This window comes from Choloepus didactylus, chromosome 3 (assembly GCF_015220235.1).
Source record: "Choloepus didactylus isolate mChoDid1 chromosome 3, mChoDid1.pri, whole genome shotgun sequence".
In the NCBI taxonomy this organism is placed as follows: domain Eukaryota; kingdom Metazoa; phylum Chordata; class Mammalia; order Pilosa; family Megalonychidae; genus Choloepus; species Choloepus didactylus.
In genome coordinates, this window is record NC_051309.1 from 222,567,107 (window position 1) to 222,587,347 (window position 20,241).

The following is a 20,241-nucleotide window of genomic DNA, read 5'->3' on the forward strand; positions in this document are numbered from 1 at the left end:
TTTTAAATATTAAGTTATTTTCAACAATAGTAATTGAATGCTTCTCTCAAATTACTCCATAACAAAACTTTTCTTCTTTATCCCCACTGTGCTTATAATAAGTCTGACATTTCCATTCCCATTTTAAATAAAATGGAAGGTCAGAGAGATAACCTATCAACATCACTAAGGATTTTAAATGAAAATTACAAAATAAGCCTAGGGTTTCCTAAAAATGAAAGTGTTGGCATTGTCTCAGCTGTTACCTTGGACATTTCCTTCTCACTCTTAGGGACAGACTTTAGGAAGCTTGCTCCTCACTCAGACATAACCAGATACTGACCTGATGTGTAGGACATTTGCCTAGCCTCTGGCTTTGTGTAACAGGGGTACCTCAAGGCTACTGTTCTCTCCTCATGAATCAAGAGGGTCAACCTTTACTTCAGTGACATTCTGGTAACGTGAGAGGAAGGAATGAGCTTGGGGGGGGGGTGTTCTCAGCCTCCCCTTCCATAAGACAGCCAAGCTTTGGAATGCAAGAGAAACATTCAAAAATAATTTAAGTCCCAACAGGTAAGAGAAGTAACTCCCAAAAGAGAGCTAATATTTGATACACTTGCTCCACACTCCAATGTGTGTGACAGTCATCACTAGTTGACCATGAAATTCTTTCAGACTGGTGATTGGGTGGTGCTGGTATCCTCTCCCCATAGAATTTGTTCACAAGATGAAAGCTATTTGCCATGCCTAGGTCCTATTCTGGATCAAATTCTGAACAAAAGGAGCAGTTTGTTTGCAAGACAGCGAAGTAGAAATGAGAGGAAACTTGGAAAAGAATAATCAGATCATCTGAGAGTTTGAGATAGAAAACCTCATCAAAGTCATACATTTTATTTAGCATTTACTAAGTACATACTACGTGCCAGTTCTAGCAATGTAGAGGAAACTCTTTACAGTCTCTGCCCTAGAGGAGTTTATAGAGAAAGACAGACTACTGCTCTAGAAATTAGAATGGTAGACTTCAAATAGACCAAAAATCAAGATGCATGAGATTCTCTTGAGGGTTCCCTCTACTTGGTTGGAGCTCTGCCCATCCAAAGGCAAACCTCAGAAATTAAATTTCTCAGAGTTACAATCCAGGAGATGCTCCAGCCTATTATTTTTGCCTATATCCAGGAAATACAAGAATTCTCAAAGATTCTGATTTTCAACCGATTATAGGAATAATCATTGCTATATTTGTTGAGCAGGTGCCATGCATTTTTCATTTACAGTCTCTAGCCCTCATGACTTTATAAGGTAGCTATTATTATCCTCATTTTATCATGAGGAAAATAAGTTTCTGAGAGGTGAGCTAACAGGATCAGGAAATAGCCATTAGGGGATGAAATGCGATTTAAACCTAGTTCTCTTCTGAGTCCAGAATTCTTGTGCTTGGCACCACACCATTTCACCTCTAAAAGGCGTCTGAGTTTGTTGCTGCAAAGGAGAGGCTAGGCCTCCCTGTAATTGTGCCTAAGAGCCTCCTCCCGAATGCCTCTTTGTTGCTCAGATGTGGCCCTCTCTCTCTAGCTAAGCCAACTTGAAAGGTGAAATCACTGCCCTCCCCTCTACATGGGGTCTGACACCCAGGGGAGTGAATCTCCCTGGCAACATGGAATATGACTCCTGGGGAGGAATGTAGACCCAGCATCGTGGGATGGAGAACATCTTCTTGACCAAAAGGGGGAAATGAAAGGAAATGAAATAAGCTTCAGTGGCAGAGAGATTCCAAAAGGAGCTGAGAGGTCACTCTGGTGGGCACTCTTACGCACAATATAGACAGCCCTTTTCAGGTTCTAAAGAATTGGGGTAGCTGGTGGTAGATACCTGAAACTATCAAAGTACAACCCAGAACCCATGAATCTTGAAGACAATTGTATAAAAATGTAGCTTATGAGGGGTGACAATGGGATTGGGAAAGCCATAAGGACCACACTCCACTTTGTCTAGTTTATCGATGGATGAGTAGAGAAATAGGGGAAGGAAACAAACACACAAACAGACAAAGGTACCCAGTGTTCTTTTTTACTTTAATTGCTCTTTTCACTTTAATTATTATTCTTGTTATTTTCGTGTGTGTGCTAATGAAGGTGTCAGGGATTGATTTAGGTGATGAATGTACAACTATGTAATGGTACTGTGAACAATCGAATGTACAATTTGTTTTGTATGACTGCGTGGTATGTGAATATATCTCAATAAAATGAAGATTTAAAAAAAAAAAAAGAAGATCATATCATCTGCAAACAATGACAGTTTTACTTTTTCTTTTCCAATTTGGATGCCTTTTATTTCTTTGTCTTGCCGGATTGCCCTGGCTAGCACTTCCAGCACAATGTTGGATAACAGTGGTGACAGCGGGCATCCTTGTCTTGTTCCTGATCTTAGAGGGAAGGCTTTCAGTCTCTCACCATTGAGTACTATGCTGGCTGTGGGTTTTTCATATATGCTCTTTATCATGTTGAGGAAGTTTCCTTCAATTTCTACCTTTTGAAGTGTTTTTATCAAAAACGGATGTTGGATTTTGTCAAATGCTTTTTCAGCATCTATTGAGATGATCAATTGATTTTTCCCTTTTGACTTGTTAATGTGTTGTAATACATTGATTGATTTTCTTATGTTGAACCATCCTTGCATGCCTGGAATAAACCCCACTTGGTCATGGTATATGATTTTTTAATGTGTCTTTGGATTCGATTTGCAAGTATTTTGTTGAGGATTTTTGCATCTATATTCATTAGGGAGATTGGCCGGTAGTTTTCCTTTTTTGTAGCATCTTTGCCTGGTTTTGGTATTAGATTGATGTTAGCTTCATCAAATGAGTTAGGTAGTGTTCCATTTTCTTCAATGTTTTGAAAGAGTTTGAGTAAGATTGGTGTCAGTTCTTTCTGGAAAGTTTGGTAGAATTCCCCTGTGAAGCCATCTGGCCCTGGGCATTTATTTGTGGGAAGATTTTTGATGACTGACTGGATCTCTTTGCTTGTGATGGGTTGGTTGAGGTCTTCTATTTCTTCTCTGGTCAGTCTAGGTTGTTCATATGTTTCCAGGAAATTGTCCATTTCTTCTACATTGTCCAGTTTGTTGCCATACAGTTGTTTATAATATCCTCTTATAATTTTTTTTAATTTCTTCAGGATCTGCAGTTATGTCACCTTTTTCATTCATTATTTTGTTTGTATGGGTCTTCTCTCTTTTTGATTTTGTCAGTCTAGCTAGGGGCTTGTCAATCTTGTTGATCTTCTCAAAGAACCAACTTTTGGTGATATTTATCCTCTCTATTGTTTTTTTGTTCTCTATGTCATTTATTTCTGCTTTAATCCTTGTTATTTCTTTTCTTGTACTTGGTTTAGGATTGGTTTGCTGTTCATTTTCTAGCTTCTTCAGTTGATCCATTATTTCTTTGATTTTGGCTCTTTCTTCCTTTTTAATATATGCGTTTAGTGCTATAAATTTCCCCCTTAGCACTGCTTTTGCTGCATCCCATAGGTTTTGGTATGTTGTGTTCTCATTTTCATTCGTCTCTATATATTTAGCAATTTCTCTTGCTATTTCTTCTTTAACCCACTGATTGTTTAGGAGTGTGTTGTTTAACCTCCAGGTATTTGTGAATTTTCTAAGTCTCTGATGGTTATTGACTTCTAATTGTATTCCATTGTGGTCAGAGAATGTGCTTTGAATAATTTCAATCTTTTTAAATTTACTGAGGCTTGTTTTATGTCCCAGCATATGATCTATTCTGGAGAAAGTTCCGTGAGCACTAGAAAAGTATGTGTATCCTGGTGATTTGGGATGTAATGTCCTGTATATGTCTGTTAAATCTAATTCATTTATCAGATTGTTTAGGTTTTCAATTTCCTTATTGGTCTTCTGTCTGGTTGATCTATCTGTAGGAGAGAGTGATGTGTTGAAGTCTCCCACAATTATTGTGGAAACATCAATTGCTTCCTTTAGTTTTGCCAGTGTTTCTCTCATGTATTTTGTGGCACCTTGATTGGGTGCATAGACATTTACGATTGTTATTTCTTCTTGCTGAATTGCCCCTTTTATTAGTATGTAGTGGCCTTCTTTGTCTCTCAAAACATCCCTGCATTTGAAGTCTATTTTATCTGAGATTAATATTGCTACACCTGCTTTCTTTTGGCTGTAGCTTGCATGAAATATTTTTTTCCATCCTTTCACTTTCAGTTTCTTTGTGTCCCTGTGTCTAAGATGAGTCTCTTGTATGCAACATATTGATGGTTCATTTTTTTTGATCCATTCTGCGAATCTGTATCTTTTAATTGGGGAGTTTAATCCATTTACATTCAACGTTATAACCGTGAAGGCATTTCTTGAATCGGCCATCTTATCCTTTGGTTTATGTTTGTCATATTTTTCCCCTCTGTCTATTAATATCCTTTACTGTACCCATACCGAATCTCTTTAGAACTGAACCTTTCTCCAAGTCTCTCTGTCCTTTCCTTGTTTCTCTGTCTGTAGGGCTCCCTTTAGTATCTCCAGTAGGGCAGGTCTCTTGTTAGCAAATTCTCTCAGCATTTGTTTGTCTGTGAAAAATTTAAGCTCTCCCTCAAATTTGAAGGAGAGCTTTGCTGGATAAAGTATTCTTGGCTGGAAATTTTTGTCACTCAGAATTTTAAATATATCGTGCCACTGCCTTCTCGCCTCCATGGTGGCTGCTGAGTAGTCACTACTTAGTCTTATGCTGTTTCCTTTGTATGTGGTGAATTGGTTTTCTCTTGCTGCTTTCAGAACTTGCTCCTTCTCTTCTGTGTTTGACAGTGTGATCAGTATATGTCTCGGAGTGGGTTTATTTGGATTTATTCTATTTGGGGTTCACTGAGCATTTATGATTTGTGTATTTATGTTGTTTAGAAGATTTGGGAAGTTTTCCCCAACAATTTCTTTGAATATTCTTCCTAGACCTTTACCCTTTTCTTCCCCTTCTGGGACACCAATGAGTCTTATATTTGGACGTTTCATATTATCTATCATATCCCTGAGGTCCATTTCGATTTTTTCAATTTTTTTCCCCATTCTTTCTTTTATGCTTTCATTTTCCATTCTGTCATCTTCGAGGTCACTGATTCGTTGTTCAGCTTCCTCTAGTCTTGTACTATGAGTGTCCAGAATCTTTTTAATTTGGTCAACAGTTTCTTTAATTTCCATAAGATCATCCATTTTTTTTATTTAGTCTTGCAATGTCTTCTTTATGCTCTTCTAGGGTCTTCTTGATTTCCTTTGTCTCCCGTACTATGGTCTTATTGTTCATCTTTAGTTCTTTGAGTAGCTTCTCTAGGTGCTGTGTCTCTTCTAATCTTTTGATTTGGGTGCTTGGGCTTGCGTTATCCATATAGTCTGGTTTTTTCATATGCTTTATAATTTTCTGTTGTTTTTGGCCTCGTGGCATTTGCTGAACTTGATAGGGTTCTTTTAGGATTTGTAGACCAATTGAAGTCCTTATCTCTAATTTATCAGATCTACAGCTTCGTGGAGTACACTTTCTCTAACTAACCAGCAGGTGGCGTCCACGAGCCACCTGTTCTCCACAAGCCAGTTCTCCCCTGCTTAACCTTTTTGGTGAGTAGGGGAGTGAGTCTTGTGAGGTCCAATTGGTGTACCAAGCTTGCGCGTGTAGTTGGTGTTGCCCGCCCTGTATATGGCGCGTGTTTCTGGGCAGTCGGGGAGGGGGGGGTGGCTCTAACAATCAAATCTCCCTGGTGATCCTAGAGTTTTAAAGCTGCTGCAATAGTCTAATCCTTCAGTTCAGTCCTGCCACAGTTTGTCTCTGCCACTGACCCACAAGTCCTTGGTATTGGCGTATGGCTCCTGAGACTTGCAAGTGGGCCCCTCTTCCAGGCCGTGCACCCCGGGTCCTCTGTTGAGGGATGACTGTGCTATGTCACAGGTGAGTGCCATCCCCCCAGGGCAGTTCTGGGCTGCTGGGCTGTGTAGGGAGGCTTCCAGTCTGCTGAAATGATGGCTGAATGGGGCTTTGTTAATTCACACTGCTCTACCTTCCCAACTCTGGGACAATCAGCTGAGGTTGCAGGGAAGGCTAATGTCCACGCCCAGTTTTGTGGTGTGTGCCTGTTATTTGAAGCACTTCCGTCACACTGGGTTGTCTGGGGCAGTTCTGGGCTATGGGGCTGGCGATGGGCAGGAGTGTTTCCTGTCCACCAGGATGATGGCTGTGAGCGGACACCCCCCTTTTCTTGGGAAGTTGTGGTGTTTAGTGAATTTTCTCAGCCACTGGATTATTGCATTTTGTCTCAGAGCTCTCCTAGTTCTGCTCTTGACTTGACCTGCCCAAATTGCAAGTCTTTGAAGCTTTCTGTATTGGGCTTCTTAGAGTAATTGTTTTAGAAAAAGAAAAAAGGATTAAAAAAAAAAAAAAAAAAAAAAGGGCCCTCCTCAGAGATCTAATGGGTTATTGAAATGCTAAGAGACAAAGCAACCAGGGCCATTAAGGAAAGGTCCACAGGGCAGAGAGATCAGCTTTTCTTCGGGATTTGCATATGCGCCTCAGGGCCTGAGCTCGCCTGAGCTCTGCCCTTCCCCTTTCTATGTTCACCAGAACTCCAAAAATCCTCCGCTTTTATTTTGGAGTTTTTCGTGTTGTTTTTTTTCTATGCCTGTCTCCTCTCTGCTGGGCTGGCTGCTCTCAGATTCTCTGGTGGCTGGTCTCCGTCTATCTATGGTTGGAGTTTGGATCAGTAGAGTGAGTTTCCGATAAGGGCTGCCACTGCAGTTCTCCCTTCTCCTTCCCGGAGCTGACAGCCCCTCCTCCCATGGGACTGAGCCTGGCAGGGAGGGGCGCGGGTCCCCTGGCCGCAAAAACTTACAGATTTTGCTGATCTCAGCAGTTCCACGTTTTCATGAGTGTTGTATGAAGTATGCCCAAAGTCAGATTGCTCTGTGGTGTCCATTCCACGCAGTTCCTGGCTTTCTACCTACTGTCCTGGAGGAGCAGCTAAAACATACAGCTCACCAGTCCGCCATCCTGCCCCGCCTCCTCATAAAGCTGTTTTGAATTGTGTTCCATTGTGTGCATGTGACACCTTTTCTTTATTCATTCACTGGTTGATGGACATTTGAGTTGTTTCCAGTTTTGGGCTGTTAGGAATAAGGCTGTTATGAATATTTCTACATAAGTCTTTGTATGGCTATGCTTCTGTATCTTTCGGGTAAACACTGAGGATATTAAATTCTGAGGATATCCCTTCAATCTTGCAAGCTTGTCTGCATGCCCACCTTTTTCCTCCTTCCCATCCAACTTCAATGACTGAGGTGTCTCTCCTGAGGTTAAAGGAGAATCCTTCAGCTGTGCCCTCTGCCTTCATGTCTTTCTTTTTGCCTTAACTTGCTGTTTCATCACTCATCCCTTCCCTGACATATCGCTAGCATTTTCTTCCATAAAATGGGGGTAAATAATAAGACCCACCTTATATGTTTTTGTGGGCAGACTCTAAGGTGGCCCCCATGACCCTTGCCTCCTGGTGTTCACACCTTTGTGTAATCCCCTCCCCTTAGGTTTGTGCAGGACAGGCTTTTAACGAATAGAATATGGCAAAGGTGATGGGATGTCACTCCTAGCAGAATGGTTCTGGAGACTTTCCTTGCTGGCTTGATGAAGTAAGCGGCCCTGCTGGGAAAGCCCTCATGGCAAAGAGCTGCAGGTGGCCTCTAGGATCTGAAGGTGGCCACTAGGATCTGAAAGTGGCCTTTAGACTGCTGTCAGCAAGAAGCCAGGGCTCTCAGTGCTACAACCTCAAAGAAATGAAACCTGCCAACTATCTGAGTGAACTTAGGAGCAAATTGTTCCCCAATTGAGGTTCCAGATAAGAACATAGCTTGGTTGACATCTTGATTACAGCTTATGAGACCCTAAGGAGAGGACCTAACATAATCCTTTCCAGTTTGGATGCCTTTTGTTTCTTTTTCTTGCCCAATTGCTCTGGTTCAAACTTACAGTGCACTGTTAAATAATGTGGGCATCCTTGTCCTGTCCTGATCTTAGGTGGAAAGCTAATGTTACATTAGCTGTGGGTTTTTCATATATGTCCTTTATCATGTTGAGGAAATTCCCTTTTATTCCTAGTTGTCAGGATATTTTTTGCAAGAAGGTGTGCGGATTTTGTCAGATGCCTTTTCTTCATTAATCAAGCTTATTATTAGTTTCTCCCCCCTCTTTATATTAATGTGTGTACATTAATTGGTTATTTTATTTTGAGCCACTTTTACATTCCTGGGATAAATCCCACTTGATCGTGGTGTATAATTCTTTTAGAATATGTTGATGGATTTGGTTTGCTAGTATTTTGTTGAAGATTTTTGCATCTATATTCGTAGGGGATATTGATCTGTAATTTTCCTTTCTTGTGATAGCTCTCTCTGGCTTTGGTATTAGGGTGATGCTGGCCTCATAGCATGAGTTAGAAAGTGTTCCTCCCTTTTCAATTTTTGGAATAGTTTGAGCAGGACTGGTGGTAATGCTTCTTGGAATGTTTGGAAAAATTCACCAGTGAAGCCATTTTTCCCTGGGCTTTTCTTTGTTGGGAAGATTTTGGTTACTGATTGGATCTCTTTACTGGTTATTAGTGTGTTGATGTTTTCAGTTTCTTCTTGAGTCAGTGTAGGTAGTTTGAGTGTTTCTGAGACTTTATCCATTTAATCTAGGTTTTATCTAGATTAAATGGATAAAGCTGTTGGCATATAATTGCTCATATTGTCCTCGTGTCCTCATCTAGTCTTTTTTATTTCTGTGGGATTGATAGTAGTGTACCTTCTTTGATTTCTCATTTTAGTTATTTGCATGCTCTCTCTGTTTAACCTAGCTTTGTTGGTCTTCTTGATGTTTTCAAAGAACCAACTTTTTATTTTGTTGATTCTGTTTTTTTTTTTTTTTTAATTCTTTATTTCATTTTTCTCTGTTCTCTTCTCTGTTATGTCATTCCTTGGGCTCACCTTGGGTTTAGTTTGCTGTTCTTTTTGTAGTTCTTCCAGGTGTGAGGCTAAGGCTTTGGTTTGAGACCTTTCTTCTTTTTCCTTTGAGTATATACCTAGCAATGGAATAGCTGGGTCATATGGCAAATCTATACTTAGCTTCCTGAGGAACCTCCACACTGTCTTCCAGAGTGGTTGCACCATTCTACATTCCCACCAGCAATGAATAAGTGTGCCTCTTTCTCCACATCCTCTGCAGCACTTGTAATTTTCTGTTTTTTTGGATACTGGCCATTCTGGTAGGTGTGAGATGATATCTCATTGTGGTTTTGATTTGCATTTGCCTAATAGCCAGTGAAGTTGAGCATTTTTTCAGATGTTTTTGAGCCATTTGTATTTCCTCTTCAGAAAAGTGTCTGTCCATGTCTTTTGCCCATTTTTTAATTGGGTTGTTTGTCTTTCATTTGTTGGGTTGTAGGATTGCTTTATATATTCGGGATATTAAACTCTTATCTGATACATGGTTTCCAAATATTGTCTCCCATTGTGTAGGCTGCCTTTTTGTTTTTCTAAAAAAGTCCTTTGATGTACAAAAGTGTTTGATTTTGAGGAGATCCCATTTGTCTGTTTGTTCTTTGGTTGCTCACACTTTGCGTGTGAGGTCTAGGAAACCACCACCTATCACAAAATCTTTAAGATAGTGCCCTACATTTTCTTCGAAGAGTTTTATGGTCTTAGCACTTATGTTTAGGCCTTTGATCCATTTTGAGTTCATTTTTGTATAAGGTGTGAGATAGGGGCCCTGTTTCATTCTTTTGGAAATGGATTGCCATTTCTCCAAACACCGTTATTAAAGAGACTGCTCTGTCCCAGTTGCTTTGGCTTGGTTGCTTTATCAAAGATCAATTGTCAGTAGATGCGGGAGTCTATTTCTGAACACTCAATTTGATTCCATTGGTCGGTATCTCTGTCCTTATACTGGTACCATGCTGTTTTGAGCACTGTAGCTTTGTAATATGCTTCAAAGTCAGGTAGTGTGAGACTTCCCACTTCGTTTCTCTTTCTCAAGATATTTTTGGCTATTTGGGGCACCTTGTCCTTCCAAATAAATTTGGTTATTGATTTTTCTATTTCTGCAAAGGAAGTTGTTGGGATTTTAATTGGTATTGCATTGAATGTATAAATCAGTTTAGGTAGAGTTGACATCTTAATTATATTTAGTCTTCCAATCCATGAACATGGTATGTTCTTCCATTTTTTAAGTTTCTTGTGGTTTTCTTTGTGTAGATCTTTTACGGCCTTCATTAAGTTTATTCCTAAATACTTGATTCTTTTGGTTGCTATTGTAAATGGAATTTTTTTTTTTAATTTCTTCCTCTTTTTGTACATTACTTGTGTATAAGAACACTAGAGATTTTTGCATGTTGATCTTGTAGCCTGCCACTTTGCTGTATTCATTGATTTGCTCTGGCTTTGCTGTAGATTTTTCTGGATTTTTCCACATATAGAATCATGTCATCTGCAGACAGTGAAAGTTTTACTTCTTTTTTTCCAATTTGGATGCCTTTTATTTCTTTTTCTTGCCTAATTGCTCTAGCTAGAACTTCCAGCACAATGTTGAATAACAGTGGTGATAGTGGGCATCCCTGTCTTGTTCCTGATCTTAGAGGGAAAGCTTTCAGTCTCTCCCCGTTGAGTACGATGTTAGCTGTGTGTTTTCCTTTCTTCTTTTTAATGTAAGCATTTAAAGCTATAAATTTCCCTATGAACAGTGCCTTTGCCACAGTTCATGTTTTGGTGTGTTGTATTTTCATCTTCATTCTTCTCAAAATATTTCCTAATTTCCTTTATGATTTCTTCTTTGACACATTGGTTATTTAATAGTGTGTTATTTAATTGCCATATATTTGTAAAATTTCCGTTTTTTCTTCAATTGTTGATTTCTGTGTTTATTTCATTGTGGTCCGAGAAGATACTTTTTATTATTTCAATATTTCTAAATTTATTATAAGTTGATTTATGTTGTAACCTATGGTCTACCCTGGAAAATGATTCATGTGCCCTTGAGAGGAATGTGTATTCTGCTGTTCCTGGGTGGAGTATTCTACATATATATCCATTAGGTCTAATTGTTTAATAGTTTTTGCAGGTCTTCTCTTTCCTTATTCACCTTCTATTTAGCTTTTTATGAGTTATTGAGAGTGGTTTATTAAAGTATCCAACTATTATTGTAGAACTATGTATTCCTCCCTTCAGTACTGTCAATTTTTCCTTTGTTGGGCTCTGTTGGTCAGTGCCTCTATGTTTATAATTGTTATACCTTCTTGATGAATTGAATATATAATATCCTTCCCTGTCTCTCATAATCTTTTTCAGTTTAATAGCTATTTTGTCTGACGTTAGTATCAGCACCCTAGCTCTCTTTTTGCTGATTATTTGCCTGAAATATTTTTTACCATCCTTTCTGTATCTTTGGACCTAAAGGTAGTCTGTTGTAGACTGCATGTAATTGGATCATGTTTTTAAGTCCATTCTGCCAATCTCTGCCTTTTGATTGTGGAATTTAATTCATTTATATTTAAAGTAATTACTGGTAAGGAAGTACTTAAGTCTGCCATTTTGCTACTTGTTTTCTCTATGTTTACTTTTTTGTCCCTCTTTTCCTCTGTTACTGCTTTCTTTTCTGCGTAGTTGATTTTTTTTGGAGTGAAACTTCTTGATTCCCTCTTGTTTCCTTTTTTGTTTTATTTTAGATTTTTTTTAGTGGTTCACCATAGGAATTACACTCTACATTATAAATTTATAACAATCTAGTTTGAAATGATAGTACCTTAATTGTTTTAGCATATGAAAAGTGTTGCTATACAATATATCCTCTCTCCTTTATACTGTTATGATTTACATTTTTGCACACTCTGTCCAAAACATAAATTTATAATTTTAAAAATCTATTTGTATTTTAAGTCATGTAGGAAACAAAAGGAGGATTTGCAATAAAAGTGAAAACAATATTGGCTCTTACATTTGTCCATGTAGTTACCTTTACTGATGATCTTTATTCCTTCTTATGGCTTTGATTTATTCTCTATGTCCTTTCATTCCAACCTGAAGGAGACTCTTTAGCGTTACTTGTAGGGTAATAATCTCCCTCAGCCATTTTCTATCCATGAGTATTTTTTCTCTCTCATTTTTGAAGGACAGTTTTGCCTGTTATAGAATTCCTGGTTGATAGTTTTTCTTTCTTTCTTCCTTTTAGCACATTAAACATGTCATCCCACTGCCTTCTGTCTTCCATTGTTTCTGATGATAAATTATCTGTTAATGTTGAGAATTGCTTGTATGTGGCAAATTGCTTCTCTGTCTCTGCTTTCAAGATTTTCTCTGTCTTTGGACTCTCTATGTCTTTGATTATATTGTGTTTCGGTGTTGATCTCTTTTTGGAGTTTACTGAGGTTTTCAGATATGTAAATATTTGTCTTTTGTCATATCTGGGAAGTTTTCAGTAATTATTTCTACAAATATTTTTCTACCCCTTTCCCTCTTTTCCTTCTGTGACTACCATAATGTGTATGTTAGTCTGCTTGATGGTGTTCCACAGGTCCCTTGGGATCTGTTTACTTTTCTTCATTCTTTTTTCTTTCAGATTGAATAATTTAAATGTCCTAACTTCAAGTTCACTGATTCTTTCTTCTGCATGTTCACCCTCCCTCTAGTGAACTTTTAATTTCAGCCATTGTATTTTTTAGCTCAGAATTTCTGTTTGATTCCTTTTTATAATTTCTGTCTCTTCATTGTTATTCTCATTTTGTTCATATGCTTTTTCTGATTTCGTTTAGTTCTTTGGCCATGCTTTTCTTTAACTCTTTGGGTATATGTATGACAGTCGTTTTAAAGTCTTTGTCTGGCAAGTCCAATGTCTGGGCTTCTTCAGGGATGGTATCTGTTTCTTTATTTTGTTCCTTTGAGTCACTATCCTTTCTTATTTCTTTGTATGCCTTATGGTTTTTTTGTTTGTTTAAAACTGGACATTAGAAGTCTATAATATGGTAACTGGAAATCAGATTCTCCTTCTTTCCCAGGTTTTGCTATTGTTTTGAGTTGAAACCTGTGGTAGTCTGTTGTTTAGTAATATTTCAGATCTATTTTTAGAAAGACTGTATTCCTTGTTGACTGTGGGCATTGAAGTAGCTGCTATTTTAGCCTTTGTTCAGCTGATGTTTTCACAGGGAAAACCAATTCAAAACAAATTTCTTGAATGTTAAGAAGTAAAAAACAAGAAACAAGAAGCAAAAAGTTTAAAAAGACACAAACGCTAACCACTAACAACAGCAACCACAAAAGAGAGTGTAACTTAAAACACCCACTTTTCCCAGTCTTTGCAGATTGGCTCTCTCAGGGGGCATTCTTTCAATACTTAGTCAGGCTTGCATTGATACAGAGATCATCCCAAGGTGAAAACTTAAAGTTTTCTCAGTTCTTTTCTGAGCCTGTGTCCTGTTCTGGGCATGCATGTGGCTTTCTAAATTTCCCAGTATACAAAGTTACTTTTGATTGCCCTAATTTTCCCAAGAAACTCTCCCTGACTTTTCTACTTAGGCCTTAGACAGTGTATTATATGTCTCAGTTGTAATCTTTTGCCCCAGGAAGCTGTGTGTTGATCATTCACCTCCAGTATGTTTGAGCAGTGCTCACTGCCTTTTGGCCCTGAGTTGAGAGGTAGGTGAAACAGAGACAAGCTTTTTGCATCAGTTCCTCAGGTAGCCACCTTTTGGGGATTGAATCATGTCCCCCACAAGAGGCATGTTCAGGTCCCAACCCCTTGTCCTATGGGAAACCATTTGTAAATAGGACCTTTGAAGATGTTATTAGTTAAGGTATGCCCCTGCTGACTTTGCTAAAGTCCTTATAAGCATAGGAAATTGGATGTGGAAAGAGAAGCCATGGGGAGCAGTCAGAAGCTGGAAGTCACTGGAATCTGTAACACAAAGGAGAAGATGCCACCATCTGCATTGCCATATGGAAAAGCCATGGAACCCCAAATTGCGGGCCAGCCAGAAGATACCAACTCTGGGAGGAAGGAAGCCTTCTAGCCTCTGAAATCGTGAGCCAATAAATTCCTGTTGTTAAGCCAATCCACTGCATGGTATTTGCTTTAGCACCTGGGAAACTAAAACACCACCAGACAGGTTAGAACAGACATCTGAAATAATTTGTGAATAAGGTTTCTCTGCTCCCTTGTGAACATGGGCTGCTGTCTTCTTCAAGACTGCTGCTCAGCCCTGGAGGGTGTGCGGCAAAGGGAAGTTAAACCACTGCAAAGCTAGATGATCCACAAAACATTGAGGTAACTGCAGGAGTAAAGTTATTGAGAAGGTAATAGATGATGGAATCCAGAGCTAAGTAGAGGGACTGGCCTTTTATAGTGCCAGGGCCACTTCATTTGTGCTTTCTGTGAAGACAGTGACAGATGTGTGTAGATAGGTAGATTTCATAAGTAGGAAGGTGGAGTTTCTGTCTGATTGCTTTTTTTTTTTTAAACTGAAATATAAGATAAAGTTACCAGTTGTAAAATGAGGGGTGGAATAAGAGAATATTGGAGATTTGAAGGAATAGGAGGAGTGAAATGGTTATTCTAGGGGGTGAGAAGATGAACCTACTATGGTCATGTGGTACAATTGCTAGGGAGTCCTAAGTGCCTACTTGAGATTTGTGGGCATAAATTTAAAGTGCAGCCAGTTTATTGTGTTTTTCTCCATTTATATTTAGCTGAAGTACTTATATAGACTCAGTGGATAAATTGGGTTCTAACTGGGTTAGGTTTTTGCAGGGTAAGTATATCTGAGGGAACAAGTGGCAAAGGATTAAAGATGTTGGGAAACTGAGTGAGAAAGGAAGTGAGGACATGGTGGGGGGATTGGGGAGATGGTAAAAATGTGAGGTACCTCAGAATCGGTGAGAAAGAACAGAAACCAGAGTAGTTCTGGGGATTTAGTATCGGTTTACCACTGCTGGATCGAGTCAGTTTCAATTCTTGTTTTTTTTTTTTTCACTTTACTCAATGTTCAGATTCTTGCTGGAGAGAAAAAATTAATTAGTCTGGCTTGGGTCACACGCTCACCTCTGAATCAGGGGAAGGCAGGAAGGGCATTAATGAGGGAAATTTTCCTGATTGAGATTCTTGGTGGTTAGGATCTGAAGTTTGCCCCTAACAATTTTTTTTTAATCCTGCTCTTCTCCAAGTTTCTATATTCTGTATTGGAGATAGTACTTGCCCACTTTGTAGTAATGTTGTGGAATAATTACATGCTTTGAAAACATTATAAGATGGTGATAATTAAATTCTCAGTGATTACAGCAGCCACTGGATTTCTTTGTGAAAACATATTTGAAGTTTTGGAAAAAATTTCGAAGATCTTCTTCAAGCTTAAAACTATACTTAAACAATAAGTTCAAAGAACAATTACTCAATTTAAAGAATAGCAAATGTATATATAGAACCAGACATTAGGTGCACTGAGAAGTTTTGATTTAATCTAGTCTCTTATCAGAGTTTCTTGGGTTATTGCAAATCAGTGCATTAAATTTTTGAGTTGGAGAGAAAGACTATAGAGATAATTGTTACGAGGACATTTATTTCTTGGAGTGATAATTGGTCTACATTCAATCTGTAATACTATGTTAGCTGTAGGTTGCCAGCAGAAAGTTTAGCCAAAGCAGAGAGTAGAGGATTATAGAAAACTAGAGTGTAAGGCAAAGAAGTTGAGTATGGAAGGTGTTTGTGCTTGAGGTAAACTCTATTAGTAATATCTTCAAGTTCCAAGGTTGTTGAGATAGGTGAATACAGTTCTCTATGGCAAAAAACTATAATTACGCTGCACTAATTAAATTAGTTAGTAATGAGGGAGGTGTTTCGAGGGGGTAAAGGGAAATCTGATGTTTCTGGTTTTGCTAATCATGTTCAGATAGAATTCCTTTATGTATCATTTAGTAAGGTGACATTGGCATAATGTGTATGGTCAGTTATTGCTTTGTTCTTGGGCATGTGATTTACCATGTAATCTGTATCAATTTAATAATGAGCAGTTTTATAATGAGGTTCTATTCTGTTTTTCTGTTGCTTTTTATTGATACCTATATCTGCCTCTATCAGCTTGTCAGAATAATGTAAGAATATTCTTAAAAGTGAATTTATTTTCCTTTTTTTCTTAGGAACAACCACCATATCCTAGCTACAATTCAAACTATTGGAATTCTTCTGTCCGACCTAGGGCTCCTTACCCAAGTACATATTCTGCAAGACCAGAATTACAAGGACAGGTATGGTCTAAAATTGACAGATACTTTCTGAAAGTTTTCTTAATGAAACAATTTATTTTCAGAAACTGAAAATTTCATGGTAGTCATGTCTGGGTTGTTTTTGTTATTTAATGGACCCCATCAACCATGTCTTACTGTTTTTAGTTCAGAGATAAGGAAATATTTAGGCAAATACTAGTTACAGCAAAGGTAGCTGGAGAAATAGCTACCTAATACCTAAAAACAACAAACAAAAAATGTACTTATTTTTTAAATTGTAAAACCTCTTATGACAAATATTTAAATTGATATATTTCAGCATACAAAAAGAGTACAGAATATAAGTCCATCTTTTATCAACTACCTACCTAGCTGTGTAATTTTTTTTAATTTGCCACATATAAGATTTTTTTAAAATACTGTTGAAGTCCCATATGACACTTCTTTCCATTTCCTGAAGTCATGTTTATTATTCCGATACGTTTTCATGCTTTTACTACTTATATGTGCATAAACAAACTTTATGTAGTACTACTTAATGTGTTTAAACTCTACATGAGTCGTTTCATACTAGCATTATCCTGCAGCTTACTTTATTTCTTCAACATTGTTTTTCATTTTTCTATTGTACATATATGATGCAGAAATTTTCCTAAGGTATAAAACTGCTGAATTATGGCATGCACTTCTTTATTAGATATAGTTAATTACTTTTCAAAATTGTTGTACCAATGGGAAATATTTTAAAAGGTAGTAACACATAATTTTGCCACTCTAAGTAATAATAATCAATTTTATGTCTCCTACCATGATTTTTTTCTATGTAGATACCATATTTCTATATGCAAATCATTTTTAAAAAAAACATGATTGGAATGTATAGTTTTTAAGCAGCTGCATTTAAATGCCTTCCAAATGAATTCATAGAATTTTAGATTCAGGTCAAAACTAATGTGATTCCCCTGATAGATTTCAAATATTTGAATATTTTGTTCAATTCTGCTCTAATTTACTAGTGATGTGAAGGCCGAAATAATGGAAATAACATTCTTTTTGGACTTGAATAATTAATTCCTTTAAAAAAAATCATTATCTTCCTTTTTCTCTCATTAATTTGGAGATATAGACATTTCTGATTGTTTTTAAGCTAGAGAAATTTTTATTAAAGTTAGAGCAAGATTTCCTTGTTTACTTAAGGAAAATATGAAAGCAATTGTTTTCTTTTTCCAAATTTTCCTTTTCCATCTGAGTTATTTTACTCAGAATTATATCTTCAAGGTTCATCCACATTGCCATATGTTTCAAGACCTTGTTGCTTCTTACTGCTGCATAGTATTCCATCATTTTTTTCATACCACATTTTGTTTATCTACTCATCTGCTGAAGGACACTTTGGTTGTTTCCATCTCTTGGCAATTGTGAACAATGCTGCTATGAACATCAGTGTACAAATGTCTGTTTGTGTCTCTGTTTTCAAATCTTCTGGGTATATACTGAGAAGTGGAATACCTGAATCATCGGGTAATTCAATATCTAGTTTTCTGAGGAAACTGTCTTCCATAGTGGCTATACTACTATACAGTCCCACCAGCAATGAATAAGAGTTCCAATTTCTTCACATCATCTCCAGCATCTGTAGTTTCCTGTTTGTTTAATGGCAGCCATTCTAATTGGTGAGATGATATCTCATTGTGGTATTGATTTGCATCTCCCTAATAGCTAGTGAAGATGAACATTTTTCATATGATTTTTAGCCATTTGTATTTCCTTTTCAGAGAAATGTCTTTTCATATCTTTTGCCCATTTTATAATTGGGCTATTTGTACTATTATCATTGAGTTGTAGGATTTCCTTATATATGCAAGATATTAGTCTCTTATGAAATACATGGTTTCCAAATATTTTCTCCCATTGAGTTAGCTGCCTCTTTACCTTTTTGACAAATTCCTTTGAGGTACAGAAGCTTTTGATTTTGAGAAGTTCCCATTTATCTATTTTTTCTTTCATTGCTTTTGCTTTGGTTGTAAGGTCTAAGAAGCGACCTCCTAATACTAGGTCTTGAAGATGTTTCCCTGCATTATCTTCTAGGAGTTTTATGGTGCAGTCTGTTATATTGAGGTCTTCGATCCAGTTTGAGTTAATTTTTGTATAGGGTGTTTGGTAGGGGTCCTCTGTCATTCTTTGCATTCTCTCTCCATTGAGTACTGTGCTGTCTGTGGGCTTTTCACATATGCCCTTTATCATATTGAGGAAGTTGCCTTCAATTCCTACTTTTTGAAGTGTTTTTATCAAAAAGGAATGTTGAATTTTGTCGAATGCTTTTTCAGCGACTATTGAGGTGATTTGATTTTTCCCTTTTGATTTGTTAATGTGTTGAATTACATTAATTGATTTTCTTATGTTGCCACCCTTGCATGCCAGAAATGAATCCCACTTGGTTGTGGTGTTTAATTATTTTAATGTGTTTTGGATTCGATTTGTAAGTATTTTGTTGAGAATTTTTGCATCTATATTCATTAGGGAGATTGGCCTATAGTTTTCCTTTTTTGTAGTGTCTATCTGGTTTTGGTATCAGAGTGATATTAGCTTTATAAAATGAGTAAGTAGTGTTCCTTTTTCTTCAATTTTTTGAAAGAGTTTGAGCAGGAATGGTGTCAATTCTTTTTGAAAGTTTGGTAAAATTCCTCTGTGAACCCATCTGGCCTTAGGCTTTTATTTGTAGGCAGGTTTTTGATGAGTGATTGGATCTCTTTGCTTGTGATTGATTTGTTGAGGTCTTCTATTTCTTCTTGGGTCAGTTTAGGTTCTTTGTGTGTTTCCAGGAAATTGTCCATTTCCTCTAAATTGTCTAGCTTGTTGGCATACATTTGTTCATAGTATATTCTTATGATTTTTTTTATTTCTTCAGGATCTGTAGTAATTATCTCCTTCTCATTTCTGATTCTGTTTATTTGGGTCTTCTCTCTTTTTGACTTTGTCAGTCTAGCAGTCTAGCTAAGGGTCTATCAATCTTGTTGATCTTCTCAAAGGACCAACTTTTTGGTTTTATTTATTCTCTCTATTGTTGTTGTTTTGTTTTTGTTTTTGTTTTGTTCTCCAGCTCATTTATTTCTGCTTTAATTTGTTATTTCTTTTTGTGTACTTGCTTTAGAGTTAGTTTGCTGATTGTTCTCTAGCCTTTTCAGTTGTTCAGTTAAGTCTTTGGTTTTAGCTGTTTCTGGCTTTTTGATGTATGTATTTAGAGCTATAAATTTCACTCTCAGTGCTGCCTTTGCTGTATCCCACAGGTTTTGATATGTTGTGTTCTCATTTTCATTTGTCTCTAGATATTTACCAATTTCTCTTGCAATTTCTTCTTTGACCCACTGGTTGTTTAGGAGTGTGTTGTTTAACCTCTGTATATTTGTGGAAGATCTGGTTCTTCAGTGGTTGTTGATTTATAGTTGCATTCCATTGTGGTCAGAGAATGTGCTTTGAATAATTCCAGTCATTTTAAATGTATTAAGACTTGTTTTGCTCCCGAACATATGATCTATTCTGGAAAATGTTCCATGGGCACTAGAGAAGAATGTGTATCCTGGTACTTTGGGATGTAATAATCTATATATGTCAATTAAGTCTAATTCATTTATCATATCGTTTAGGTTCTCAGTTTCCTTATTGGTCCTCTGTCTAATAGAAGAGAGTGGTATATTGAAGTCTCCCACTATTATTGTAAATATGTCTACAATATGTCTATCCCTTTAGCCACTGTTTGTCTTATGTATTTTGGAGCCCTTGATTGGGTGCATAAACATTTATACTTGTTATTTCTTCTTGATGTATTATCCCTTTTATTAATATATAGTGTCTGTGCCGGTTTGAATGTATTGTGTCCCCCAAATGCCATTATCTTTGTGGTCTTGTGGGACAGACGTTTTGGTGCTGGTTAGATTTGCTTGGAATGTGCCCCACCCAGCTGTGGGTGGTGACTTTGGTGGG

At 37.3% G+C, this 20,241-nt stretch overlaps 1 protein-coding gene across 1 annotated transcript in view; it reads left to right on the forward strand.

The window, feature by feature from the left end:
• BAG4 (BAG cochaperone 4) overlaps nucleotides 1–20,241 on the forward strand; it is a 53,113-nt gene that overhangs the window by 17,456 nt on the left and 15,416 nt on the right. The window contains exon 2 of the mRNA XM_037831376.1: nucleotides 16,174–16,281. Coding sequence (XP_037687304.1) covers nucleotides 16,174–16,281 — 108 coding nt within the window. The remainder of the gene's footprint in view (nucleotides 1–16,173; nucleotides 16,282–20,241) is intronic.